This window comes from Leptonotus elevatus, chromosome 8, assembly GCF_054856555.1.
Source record: "Leptonotus elevatus isolate MCC_2025b chromosome 8, RoL_Lele_1.0, whole genome shotgun sequence".
NCBI lineage: Eukaryota > Metazoa > Chordata > Actinopteri > Syngnathiformes > Syngnathidae > Leptonotus > Leptonotus elevatus.
The window spans coordinates 21,157,038-21,171,339 of record NC_141246.1 but is presented as its reverse complement, the minus strand read 5'-3'; the positions used below and the strand labels follow the sequence as shown (position 1 = coordinate 21,171,339).

Genomic DNA, 14,302 nt, shown 5'->3' with positions numbered 1-14,302 from the left:
CATTCTAATCTCCTTTACCTTCTCATTGATATCATTTTATCGTCAACTCCCTTCAGGACTTGTTCGCTGCTTTGTTAGTAGGGATGGGTAATGCGTAACACGATAACAGTGTTAATTTTATCCGTCATTTTTAAATTTTGTCCAGTTTCAATCATGCTTGTTAGTTTTTATCATAGTTTTTTGTTGTTGACTATAAATCTTGCATTTTAGTCCAAGAAAAAACCCATTTTATTCATCTAGTTTTTGTCAACAAAAACTATCAACGTTTTAGTCCGGACAATAACTTTTAACCCCTTTATTTTTTTGTCAGTAGATTATGTTGAACATTTCAGATCTAAAACTATTTCACATAAAATGTCTCTCTTTTTGAGAAACAACTTCAGACACAATTACAGTATATCAACAAGTGGCTACTATGGCTTTATGCTAGTACGAGCTAGTAAAATAGCCAGCATTAGTTAGCGCTAGCGGTCAGTCAGATTAATGTTATTGTTGGAACGGTATAGCCGTTGGATTAATGTTACGTCATAACTGTAATTAACTGTAATTTTTTAAACCTTTCATCGTGAGTCCACCTCCTGTCTGTCCCATGTGTTAGTGCATGTTGCACTTGCTAGCTATTTGGAAGAAAAAAAAGAGAGGGGGGGGGGGGGTCACATGACACTTTTGACACTGACACAGAGACAGATTAGCAGAGACAACATTTACAAAATTATATCATTTTCATCTTGTTTTTGTTCATGAACAAAAAATGTCCATAGAATTGAGTCAAATTTTTAAGTAAAGTACATTTTCGTTTCGTCTTCATTAGTTGACGAAAATGCATACTGATTTAGTCCCAGTTATTGAGGGTTTTAGTCTAGTTGAGTCTAGTTTTAGTTTGGTGAAAAATATGCGTTGATGAAATTATTTTTGTTTAGTTTACGTTTACGAAATTAACATTAGTAGCTAGGCTAGTACGTGATTTACACAAGAATGGGGACAAATTGTTTAAGGGTCACCCCAAAACAATACTGAAGCCTAACCAGACTGTTGTTCACTGTTCACTAAATAATGTAGTTTATTTATAACATTATTTATCATGTTTTCCCATGATAAATACATTTTATATTATTTCAGGCTGCTTGTGTTACCAGTAGTAACAAACTGTTCTTAACAAGTCATGTATATTAACTTTACTATTGTGAGCAAGTACAAATGACGGATTTTTAATTGTTACATGTCATCGTTTTTAAAAGAGGACGTTTTGCTGACTACTTAAGACAAAAAAACTGGTGAAAATTGAGAGTATACCCACCTCTCCGGGGACCACTACACTGCTGTTTATTAGCCTTTATTTGTCTAAATGTTTCACTGGTGAATGTATGGCCTGGAAGCACATAGTTTTCTTCTAAATTAGCCGTATAGTGCACAAACAATATCCTGCTGCAAGTGTAAACAACACGGGAAGCAAAAGTAGCAGCGTTTGAACATAAGATAGGGGTGAAATGTAAACATATGGTACAAAATACAAATGGTCACAAAATGATGTTTATTTCAGTCAGTTCGCTAGCAGCATGTTGCAGTTGCAATCCAATTTTGTCAGGATTTAATATCGGATGTAATGTGCATGTTCAGGGAAGGTCGAGATCTGGAACCTAATGCAGGAAACATCTAAGACTGCATCAGAGTGCAGGAGGTAGACCACAAGGTTTATTTGCTTTCTTTCCTTCCTCGTTGTTCTTGCACAAGTTCACAGACCAACTAGGACGCTGTTTGTTGACACAATCTTGAGTTTCCAGCTCACTCGTCCTCCTTAAAGCTAAAGTCGCAAACCAGAGAGAGGTGATCTGAAGGGTAGCTGAAGGACGGAAGCCTGCTGGGGCCAATCTCTTTTTCCGACGGCAAGTCCAAGACGGCGTCCACCCTCAGCGTGTCCTGACTGTACCAAATGTAGTCCAGAGTAGTGCAGCATTCCCCCGTCGGGCGAATCTTCCACGTTGTGTACTGCGGCTCCGTCAAACAATCTTGGCTGAGTTTCTTATAAGCCGAGTCCAAACCAAGAGGGGACGCCGCAAAACGGCAGTACACCTCCTCACTCGGGACTGCGTTGAAATCCCCGCAGATGATCAGAGGGATGTGGAAATTGGAACCAGCGGATGATTCCGCCGGCGCATGTTTCTGGACCACGTTTTGGACTTGGCGCAGGAGGTCCGAGCCCTGGGCGCTGCGGAGCCACTCCCAGCCCGAGCGGGCCTTTAGGTGGGTCACGGCTATGCACACGCGCCTCCTTGTGCTTCGACAACCAAGCATCATCACCAAAGCAACCTGAGATCAAAAGAGCAACGTGTGAGAGATGATTTGCTGGCACGTAATACAAATTGTTCCAAAAATACAAAACACACATTTCTGAGCTTTCTGTTTAACCTACACTCCATTATTTTCTGACAACATCACAGAGTTGCTGTGCATTTGGGGTTAAAATCTATCTGCCTGTCTCACAATTTTTAATTTTATTTTTTACATTTATTAAGTTTTGAATTGTAAGGAAGTGCCCTTTTCCACAAAAACTGTGTGAAGCACAACTGCAACTCTATGTGCCATTGACTCGCTAATGCTAATTAGAACGCGGCACATTTATCACTCAAAATAACAACTTTTCATACAAAAACGCTTCAGAAATGTATACAGAGAAGCATGTTAACTTTACTCACCGGCATATGCTGTTAATATACTGCACAAAAAATAATAATGTGGCTACAATTTATGAGTGTATCAGAATGTGGAACCACACTGCCCCTAAGTGGCCAAAGCGTGTACAACATGTACAGCGCTCCCAATAAAATAAAACATAAACAAGGGCAAGACAGTATAAAACAATTGAAATAAAATCGATTTTGGGACATTTTATATTGATTCTGAATCGTAGTAAATGAGAATCGCGATTTTTTTGGGCACACACCATCTGTTTATGTCGACAAAGGTATTCATTTTGGCCTCATTATGTGCCATCTTGTGGCTGCTTTTGCCAATTATAAACCTTTTAAATATGGAGGACCAAAACTGCCAATATTAAAAATAAAATTATTAAATAAATAAATGAATAAAAGTGATAATAAAAACGGATATAAAAAATATAATTCAACCCTAACAACAATATATATATATCTCTAAATAAATAAAAGTAAAAATAAAAAATAAAAATTATAAATAAATGTTGAAATACAAAACCTAATATTTAAATTGAATTAAATATCAATTAATAAATAAAAGCGCTCTGCTCTCACATTTATTTACAGTATTTCATGCTGCAGACGCTCTGTCAGGTCGAAACGTTATTCAAATGAGGGGGCGGTCCTAAGCGCGTCTTGGGTTGGACTGATTATTATTTTTGGGGAAGTTGTGGTCCTCCATATTTGAGGGGGTATCAAGGACAGATGTACACAACGTGAGGCAGGGTGCCATCAAGAAGGTTGCACCCACCTGATTGGTTGGAATCATCATGGCAGACAGCTGTAAACTGACGCAATCCAAAAAGTCGAAGCGCGACTCGTCAAAGAAGAGCGCGCAGCCATCAGGGCCGTTGTTGCCCTCCACATTCAGACACGGCGACCAGGGCTTGGGGCAGAACCTGCTGCCGTAACCCAGACGGGCCAGAACCGGCTGCAGGGTGTCAAAGTAGTGGTCCACTTCCTGCAGACACAGGACGTGAGGTCGGTAGGTGAGGATCTCATCTAAGATCAGGTATTTCCGTCGGGACCAGCTGAGGGCCTCCGGAGGACACAGCACAAAACTGTCGAGTCCTTCGCCAAGAGCTGAGAAGAAAGAGATGAGGAGTGTGTCAGCGAATGTTGAGGTCTTCAGAGTCCGCAATGCCCGTCCGTCTAACTACACATCCAGGAAGTCATTCAGTCGTTCCCAAGCAGGTGTCGTAGCACAATGAAAGATCAGGTGTGCAGGATAATAATTGGTGTGAAAATGTTTGCTTAATTGGCTACAAATCAATTATTCTGCTATCATCTTCAATGACGGGCAGAAAAAATGTGATGGCAAAAGGTACATAATTAATCTAAAATAACACCCAGGTTTCTCACTTGTGATGAGAGGCTTAATGATAATTCTTGCAATTCAGTTGAAAGTCTTTCTCTGTGCGCCTCAGGACTGAATGACTCAATGTCATCTGCCATCCAGGTTTTGATGTCTAAAATGCATTTAAAAAGAGCATTCTTGTGTCATCAGGAGACACAAACATACAGCTGTGTAACAAATTAACTGGTGTCGGCCCGAAAGCTTTTACCGCCAAAATTGTCATTTTTCAAGAGAAAATGAACTTCAACCATTAACATTGTATCATCAAACAAGCCATTTGCAAAACATTAGCTTGGTAAATTATTCATGAAAATAAACACCCACGTGTGTGGATTAAACATTGTAAAAGGTTTTGGAAAAATATAAAATTTGCCAAACTGTGACTTACGAGGTTTCAGCCAGATGTCAGCAATATATAAATAGAACAATAAAGGGCTTAAAATTGAACCTTGAGGCACACCGCACATACTGTGTTTGAATGTTAGTCATTATAGTGTACTTGCAGAGATAAGTATTTTATAAGTGGTACTTTGTGAACCGTTGATTTAATTATATCAAATTGCATACTTAGTATACACATTTTAACTTTTCTGTTTTCTTTCACCTCCTCCTTTTAAATATTTAATTACACTTTTTAAAAATTGAGATTGTGAATCTATTTGAAGAATGTTATCGAATAAAATGTTTAAAAAAATAATAATAAAAAAGCATTTAAAAAAATATTTATTTTTTTTAAGAGATCCACACGAGAGAGACTAAAGAGACACATGTGGCTGCAGAGCCGCAGGTTGCAGACCCCTGGTCTATGCCCACCAACAATTTGTTTTCCCTAAAGTAGAAACGTGTGACTAGAATTTGTGTCAACATGGTGTCCGACAGCTGTCCCCTACCTTGGGCCAGAATGTTCCACTGCATCACCCGGATGGTGCCGGCGTCGCCATTTGCACGTGGGATGAAAGTCCTGTGAAAGCGTGGCGGTTGATCACCAAGGGCCACATCGCACTGCCTCAGAACCTCGGCTGGATCGAGGGGACTGGACGGGGCCCCCGTTTTTTCCTGGAAGTCAAACAAAACAGATGCTGTCATTTCCAGTTTAGTCTCGTTTGTCCACGTTTAGCAGACAGACGAGTCAGAATCACCTGGCAGAAATCAGGGTCCAGGGTTGTGTCCAGCGGCTGGTTAGGGTCCAAGTGGGTCAGAGGGAGGGGGACACGATGGCTGCTGGCGCCACCGCCGCTGAGAGTGTGAGCCAAAGCGCTGTACAGCCTGGTGGCCCCTCCACCCATTGGGTAACCTGGGAAGAAAAACAACATGCTGAAATGTCAGTTACCCGCTACACACAACAACAAACATGGTCCAGACACACACAAAAAAAATCGATTTATGAAGGAATCTAAATTGTCCATAGATGAGAATGTGTGAAGGCTTGTTTGTCTGTGATTTTCTTGTTAAACTTGTTCAATCCCAAATGACTGGAAAGAGTGTTTTAGTGGTAAGTTTCCAGTTAGTCAACGTGATCAAGAGCACGTTTCGCCATGACTCACAAGTTACCAGCTTTGTGGCAGATAACAAAAGGAGTTGAGGTTTTAAAAGTCTGAATTTACATTTGCGTGTGTTTGTGCTGCACCGAAGCATATGCTATCAATTAAATAGTGGATTAAACTCCTCTCTCTTGAAAACACAACAGCTTGACACTACAACTGGTCGACATAAAGCCACTTAGTGGAAAATGACTGAAGTGCAAAAGTTGAATAGCCAGACATTCACCACTGAAACCACCCCTTTAACGCAGTGGAATACACTATGACACCAATTTGATTGCTACTTACAGTGCACATGAATTTAAAAGTTTTGTTGCACTACTTTAGTAATTCATAATTTTCCTAATTTGGATGATGGCAAAGGATGGTCACTTTAGGAACATTTAAATTTATTGGCGACAAAAGAGTAACTGTTTGTGAACATATTTACAACCTTTAACGAACCTTGCTGGAAACCCAATATTTGCTACGTTCGCAATCATTCACAAGCATTCACTGCTTTCAGTTCAATCAAGGCTCAACTTCGTTGTTGGGTTTCAACAGACATTTAATGTTGTCAACACAGCAACAATGCCGTCACAACTAAGAAAGAGTGAAAATAAGCCACAAGATAAAGATGCTTCACATTAAACAATTGAGAAAGCAAAATATTTACCTCATTGGCCACATTCACTCAAAAGGAATAATGACTTAATAGAAAGCACGTCGTCCACGTGTGCGTCAATTAACAGTGCCCCTTAGCAACGTATGCTGGAACCAAAAGTACGTTCCCACTTTCAATAAAGTTTTAAATCCAAATTAGATTATTTTAGTATTATGACTTATTGAATATTTTTACATAAAAATAATGACTTTACTGTTCTTTTTCGACCAAATCAAAGCTATGAAAATAATCAATTAAATAAATGAGAGTTGCCTTTGACGGCAGCAACAATATGTGTCTCTTGCTTTTCAATCATGTTTGTTGACGGAGTGAAAAGTGAATTAAACACAGTTTATCGGGTCATCTTTCACCTGGGAGTAAATAGCGACTTTAGCCTCTCTGAGCAGATAGCAAAAATGGCACCTTGTCGCACGGCATCAAACAGAGGACCCATTTTTGCACGAGTGTTTTTGTAACGTGGTCAAGAAGGAGTATAAAGGCTGGAAGCTGACTTCAAATCTGGTCATGGCAAATGGCAATCAATGTTCACCTTGGGTAAGGACAAAAATGGGTGAGTGTAGAAACTGCAGCAAACCAACCAAATCATGTGAGGGCCTTGCTGTGATGACCGTTGGCTGGGAAAAAGCTGAAAGCCATTTCCTCCATTAGTTAAACAGATTTGAATTGAAACTGACTCAGAATTAAATCCAATTAAATTAAAAACAAATTTGTGTGTGTGTGTGTGCAAAATTAGTCATTATTTAATATTTGAAATTGTAACAAATAAGCATATGTTTATTCAATGAAAAATATTCTGTAAAATCATCTTCCATTCTAATTGTAACCACTGAAAATGTTGAGAAAAATGTATGTAAGTTTTCCTCTTTAATTATTAATTACCTCTATTACTTACTTTTCAACAACAACAAGTCAACAATTTCCACATCTGAATGTTTACAAAGGAAACTAAAACATCCACAGGTTATTGTCGCAGGTCAACTAAAGCAATGTGGGTCATATTGATTGGCAGTTGGCCTGCCAAAACCTGTTTTTGTTAATAACCCAGCAAACATTCAAAATTCTGTATTCAACGAGTAAGAGGAATGATACCAATTATTAGATTTAAGAATATGTAATGCATAGCGCATATATAGATATAAATATTAAATTTTAGGCATTTACATTTATATCCTTCTTGGTGGTGTTATCAGTAGGCACAGAGTGAATTTCCATTGTTACGCAGATGAAAATGTGCAAAGAGTTGAACGTACACGCTATCAAAGTACCAATATTGAAACTTTGCACAGTGCTGCCACATCTTGGAGCACCAAGTTCAACACACGCAGCCATATGTTGTAATATTGGCATGCAAACAGCTGATGACACTCATTCTAAAACCATATTTAAGAAGGAAATATCCCACGTTGCTTTCTTTAAAGTAGAAAATAAATCATATAAAGCACAGTTTAAACACATCACAATAACAGCAATTGACTTACTCATTGTCTCCATCACTCCGTCCACTGTGTGCTCAAGATTGTTCTGTTCACTGGAGATGAAAATGAAAGCGTTGAGAGCGATGTGACGCACGCGAGTGTAAGTTGATATCTGACTTGGCTGCACTTACTGGAGCCTATAAAACCTCGGGGGCGGGAGACAGATTAGGAAACTGAGACGTCATCCCGCCCATTAAGGAGCATGCGAAGTCATGTGCTGGTGAGGAAGTGTGTGAGCACACTGCTGCTCTCTCACAACGCCCTGACGCAGACACATACACACACAATTGCAAGCACAGATTGTGTGCCACTTGTCGTCTCGGTATTTAAGTCCACCTAAACACGGTAGAAACCGCGGGCTCCACACGAGCAGCCCATGGGTCTGTTCTAAAAATAGCTCACCAGTGATGAGACAATGTGAATTTCTAGGAGTTGAAAAATGTAAACACTGTCAGAGATTTAGAGAAATAAAATGTGGTATATTGATGTTTATGTTTCCTAATTATTGTGAGAAAATAAATATGGTGCCAGGATGCACTAGTTAGCCCCAATGGCAACATGAGTAGCCCAAAGGTCTGTTCTAAAAATAGCTCACCAATGTTGGAACACTGTGACTTTACTCAAAGTATTAAAACAGAAGAAGAATGATAACATGTATTTATTTTTTATTAATTAATGCATTAATTTTGAGTTAATTTAAAGTTCCTTTAATGCCACTATTTTTTTCAACGCTCGATTAATAACCGCCCCTTAATTGCAAAGCCTGTACTGGGGGAATTCCAGTCGCAATGCAGCAGACACGTCCACGTCAAAATTTAGCAGTAATAAATTAAATAATAATGCATATATTTGTGGAGACTGGGGTCAAGTTGTATTTTACCATTTTAAAAATGTGCAGAATTTCACAAGTTACTTCATGTTAAAGATTAGATCGCTCTTAATATGAAAAGAAACATGCACTGAGCTGTCACGTCTTACAAATGCAATTATGCCATCTAGTGGCAGAAAAATGACTTAATCAAAAATCAATATCACACTTGTTTTTTAGTTAAATTTTAACTCAATTTTAAGAATTATTATGAAATTACTGTATCAATGACTAAAAGACGCAGCCATATTTCTATTAGTTTAAAAAAAATTATACTTTTATGTCAACAAGAAAAAAATATTTTATTGTACATTTAGAACAGATATAACATTTTGGATTAATTGTGAGTTAACTATTGATGTCATGCGATTAATTACGATTAAATATTTTAATCGCCTGACACCCCTAATTTATTTACTTAAACTTAGCATGGTACACATTTCTTAATGTACCAAATATTCTATATTTTGTTTCATAATAAAATAGAATGTGTTCAATGGGGAAAAAATGCTGTTTTTATTTAAATATTTCAAAAGAGCTGTAATTTAAATACCATGATCCCACAATAATTTTACTTGTGGTTATCATACCATCAGAATCTAATATCGGCCCACGCCTAGTGACACCTGGTATAAACATACATGCCAAAAGCTAACTGATTTAGACAATGATTCGTTCAGCTGTCACCTAGCAACCACTATGTCAAGGGTGTGTGCGAATGCGTACCTCTTAAAAGTTAAGCAACGAAGGGAAGTCGTTGCATAACTCTTAAGAGATACGCATGCAGCAACGTCTCGTATTTGCGGTTTCGCAAGCGTCATTTCTCGCAATCTACTTATCCACCACAAGATGACAAGTACAGAATTCTGTGGAGACTGAGCAGCACAAAATGGAACATACGCACTTCTGCAAAACTGCCAAAATAAAATGATTGGAGAAGTATTACGTCACATTAACATGACGGTTCATAGTTTTTTTCCAGTTATTTAAAAGCTGTATCCCTTTCCAGTTTCTAAATCACATTTAAGGTATGCAGCTAGAAAGTGATCAAATTGCCTGATCAAATCATGAAATTGGATCAATCAAAACGAGATTTCGACTGTAGCAAGAGCAAATTCAGATTATTTTATGTTTTGAATTGTAGAAAAATCAGCCCATAATTACCAAGCAGTAAAATTCTTGAAAGACAGCAAGTTGGGGAATGTGTTTGCAAAGTTTTCAAGCTCATTGCGAACGAGCGCTTATCAGAGCTAAAGCTGTGCTGCTAAATTCTGATAACAGAAGGCTGGTTTTCGTTATACGGATTCCTAGAATAGACTGCAAATATGGTTACATCGCTATATTTTGCTGGCACCGGATGAATCTTCCCTGAGGGGATATCGTCTCACGGTTATGCTTTGACGTGATAGTAAAACACAACGCACGGTTCTCGTCTTGTGACCTAGCGATGACTCATGTTTGTGTGCGCACAAGACTCACATCCGTACACAGCGGCTATTTATCAACCACAAGTTACCACACGCAAGTGCAGTGTGTTAGTGTGGCAAACCTTCGTCTGCACGCATTGGGGCTGGGGCTTTGTAGGCACATCAAGTGCTAAGTTGAGAAAACACGAGTAGGATTACGGTCTATCAACAGAGCGTGTGAGTGAGCGAGTAGGACATTGACATTTCCATATTGGGAAAGGGCAATTGCCTCATAGCGTTACAGTGCACCGCTCACCATTATGTAGGTCATTTTGCAGTCCAATTTCACCGGCATGTTTTTACTGATAGCGATAAAATCAAGATTGTGTTATTTTGAGATGAACTCATTAACACTTAATGCAGCGTTGACGATTCAAAGGCCAGCTTCGAAAGACCGTGTCGTCCTACATAGGTTTTTTTATAATAGGATATCAATTCAAGTCTAAGAGTGCAATGCTAAAAGCTGCGTGTAATGTTCTGTTATGAATCTCACTTAACTTGTCACTTTATTCTCTGACCTCCGCCAGAACAAACTTCAACATAGAAGTCAGCCAGTTACCGGGAATAAAACATACATAGGTGGTCAATAGGGCTGAAAGAATATTATTATTATCCATCCATCTTCTTTTTTTTTTTTTTTTAAATACCAGTCATCTGCATTGGGGTCAGAGGTGAACTGGAGCCTATCCCAGCTGACTTTAGGCAAGAAGCAAGGAACACGGGGCTGGTTGCTAGCCAATGGCAGGCCACATATAGACCAACAAACATTCACATGCAAAATTCAACCCTACGGACAATTTAGAGCCTTCAGTGGACCTAATATGCATGATTTAAGGCATGGAAAGTAAGATAAGATTCAAACCCACACCTCAGAACTGTGAGACAGGTGTACTAACCACTAGGGCACAATGCCAACGATGTTATATGTAACAAATTGTAAATATTGTCATTTAAATGCACAAAAATGTGCATGTGTCTTTCAACTAATAAAAATATGATATATATATATATATATATTATTTTTTTTTTTAAACATTATTTACATGTGAAACTAATAATAAAGAATGTGAAATATAATAAAACTGCAGAGTACTTACATATAATTAGTAATAATCTAATCAGGTTTCAGAAGCTACATACTAAATACTTAGAACAACATAACACAAAACTGCCATCTTACCTGTTTTCTTTTTTCGGTTGCTTTATTGTCCCCTCATGTTGCTTTGCCTGCATGAGGTCCTTCAAGTGGTGACTGGTGTTACAGAAGTTCCACTGTGAGGACCCAGCTGTCAGGCAGTGTTGTTGCCATCCAGGCTGCTTGCTTGACCCTGCAACTACATTGCAAGGTCATTTAAGGGAGAGAGATAGAGAGAGATTATTAATTCTGCCCCCTGCTGGATGTGAAATTGTTTTCAATGTAGCTAAGAATACATTTCTAAACAAATATGGAGTGCATGTGAGGCAGTTTGCAGATTGAACTGCAACTGACAGAGATTTACTGCGGCAGCATAGTGGTGAGTGGTAAGCACGTGTGTCTCCGAGTTGTGAGGTTCTGGGTTTGAATTTTTGCTCTGGCCTTCCAGTGTATAATTTGCATGTTCTCCCCAAGCGTCCATGGGTTTTCTCCGGCTTCCTGCCACCAAATGTCTAAATGTAACCGTGAACGGTGTTTGTCCATATGTGCCCTGTAATTAATAGCAACCAATCCAGTGTGTACCCTACCTCTCGACTAAAGTGAGAGGTTAGGGATCACCTGACACACCAATGAGAACAAGTGGAAATTGATGGAATTAATGTTGTAAATGTATAGTTCTACAGAGCATAGTATAGGGGGAAAAATATGTACTTATTTAAAAACAGGCTTTTATGGTTTTCAATATCAAAAGAAAAATGCACTGAGATATCACCAGCTTCTTACAAATGCAAGTATGCCATCTAGTGGCAGAAAAATTAACATGAATCAATATCACTCGTTTTTTACAGTACAGTACATCTTTTTAATGTTAACTCAATTTTATATATGCAATTACTGTATCAATGACTAAAAGATGCAGCCATATTTCTATTAGTTTAACATTTTCCCCCACTTTTATATTAAGAAGCGTATGGAAGATAAGAAAATGAACATTTTATTGTACATTTAGAACATATTTGTGATTAATCCACTTTTATGTTAACAAGAGTATGAAAATTTAGGAAAAAATATTGCACATTTTATTGTACATTTAGAACAAATATAAAGTTTGTGATTAATCGTGAGTTCATTATTGAAGTCATGAGATTAATTCAGATTAAAATTGTGCATGCTACGTAATTGTGTAGATTATAAAATAACCTGCTGTTCTAGCGGACGTTAACGCCCTTATAAGTGTTAATATTTCTTGCCATTCACAAATCATCCGGCGCGCTCCACTATGTTGAAACTTGAATAGTTCTCTCAACTCGGAAACTCGGGTATCAAAATAAATTCCCAGTTGTCCAGTAGAAAAGACGACATGAGGGGGCGTTCACGTGCAATTTTCTACTCGACGGGTGGTATTTACCATAATTTCGATACCACATGAAGGCAGCATAATGAGAACCTCTGCACTTCTTACCTAAAACATGAAGCAACTTCAAATATCTGACTCTTTATCATCTGCTCTCGTGCGTTTGTCTAGAAATGACACGTCTTAAAATGACTAACAATCTATTCGAGGGTTATCCGTTGCCAGATTGGAAGAATTCAGGTAAAAAGTGACGTGTTTATCGGGGAAAAAACAAAATACACATATTCTCTCCCAAATTGTAGGCTATTTTATAATTCCGCAATTACTGTTTGTTGAAATATATATATGGTATATTTATGTTCGATTTTTTTGCCAACATAAGAGCTCACATTTGCGTGAACCAACGATATGCACACAAAGGAAAATCAAAAGATACGTGATAAACGAAGTGGACTGAATAAACAAGCATCACATTCATTCTTTGTTCAATCTGCCGAAGAAGTCTTGTCGTAGAAGAAATTGTTTTTTCAACAGTAGGCTATAAGGTAGCTATATTATTATACTGTGGCTATTTAGTTAAACGGTATCATATTTGATATATCTTACCTTGGCAATGAAGTCTTTAAAGTAACCATACTGTTCTGCAGCTTTATGTGGCGATTTATTGACATGAATATCTGGCAACCCTGGCTGGCTGTCGCAGAGAGCTGACGTCATTCACAACAAGGATAACCTGAAAAAAAGCAGAACATTCGCATTGCAATGTCTTAAAGTGGCCTTAAAAGGGCTCCGATAGCTGTATGAGCACCATACACGTATTCATTTTGTGTGATATTTGTATCGCAGTGCCCAAAGAACGGCTTCTCGATGACGTGGCATTTATTTACTCCCCTCTGTCGGTATTTAGATTTAAAGGAACAAAGCGCTAGACAGCCCGGACTGGATAAATTGACGCTCAGCAACGTAATCATCCGATACAGGTCAACAGTTTTCGTTGCGCTTGATAATTATATTGGCATGTATTGTCCGTATTTTGTATTAGTCTACATTAAAATGAAACGACAGGTTGAAGTTGGACGTTGCGCCGACATAATAGGAGCTGTGTCGACCACCGTAGTAGCACTGGAGACGCCATTTTTGTAGTTTTTAAATAATCAGTGGCCACACGCGTCGATGTGTTTGTTTGTTTGTTTGTTTTTTTACGCGATTGCTTTTCAAGTCAAAAGTGCAACTTTTAAGTTAACATGAAAACGTTTGCGTTAGGTACTTGATGTAAGGCTCTTTTAGATTGACAGTATCGATCCATCAACTTTTTATTACACTTTTAGTCACAATAGCCATGTGAAGCACAGTAAGGACTGGTCTGCACATTTTCCTGCAAAGCTATATTAACTTTGTTTTTATTTCTTGGACTGAAGCTGATCGAATTAATCAATGAAACATGTCTCCTATGCTGAAACACTTGTCTTGCGGTACTATTTTCCAAAAGTTATTTACGATCTAAAGTTTTAGGCCATAATAACAAAAAGGTAATTGAGATAAACACACTCGTTGATATTTGTCAACTGAGGGCATGTGAAGCCCTTTGAGACTCGTGTGTGATTAAGAGCTATATAAATAAACTTGACTTTAATTGACTTGACACATTTCATAGCAACAAAAAATGTTAAACCAGGGGTGGGCAAATCCGGTCCTTGAGGGCCAGAGTCTTTCAGGGTTTGGATGATTCCC

At 38.3% G+C, this 14,302-nt stretch overlaps 1 protein-coding gene across 4 annotated transcripts; it reads right to left on the bottom strand.

Annotated features, from left to right (window-relative positions):
* Nucleotides 1-1,512: 1,512 nt before the first annotated feature.
* Nucleotides 1,513-13,435, bottom strand: LOC147170185 (nocturnin-like). 4 transcript variants are annotated; one of them, XM_086083164.1, is made up of 7 exons: nucleotides 13,178-13,435; nucleotides 11,263-11,416; nucleotides 7,752-7,801; nucleotides 5,208-5,362; nucleotides 4,959-5,124; nucleotides 3,463-3,794; nucleotides 1,513-2,307 (listed from the first exon to the last, which is right to left on the bottom strand). In XM_086083164.1, the coding sequence occupies exons 2-7, from the start codon at nucleotides 11,313-11,315 to the stop codon at nucleotides 1,783-1,785; spliced, it is 1,281 nt and encodes a 426-aa protein (XP_085939290.1). In that variant the 5' UTR covers nucleotides 11,316-11,416; nucleotides 13,178-13,435; the 3' UTR covers nucleotides 1,513-1,782. The 4 variants fall into 4 exon arrangements, with proteins under 4 accessions (XP_085939290.1, XP_085939291.1, XP_085939292.1 ...); XM_086083165.1 differs by lacking the exons at nucleotides 11,263-11,416; nucleotides 13,178-13,435 and adding an exon at nucleotides 7,880-7,898; XM_086083166.1 differs by lacking the exons at nucleotides 7,752-7,801; nucleotides 13,178-13,435 and having other exon boundaries at nucleotides 11,263-11,410.
* Between the last annotated feature and the right edge of the window lie 867 nt (nucleotides 13,436-14,302).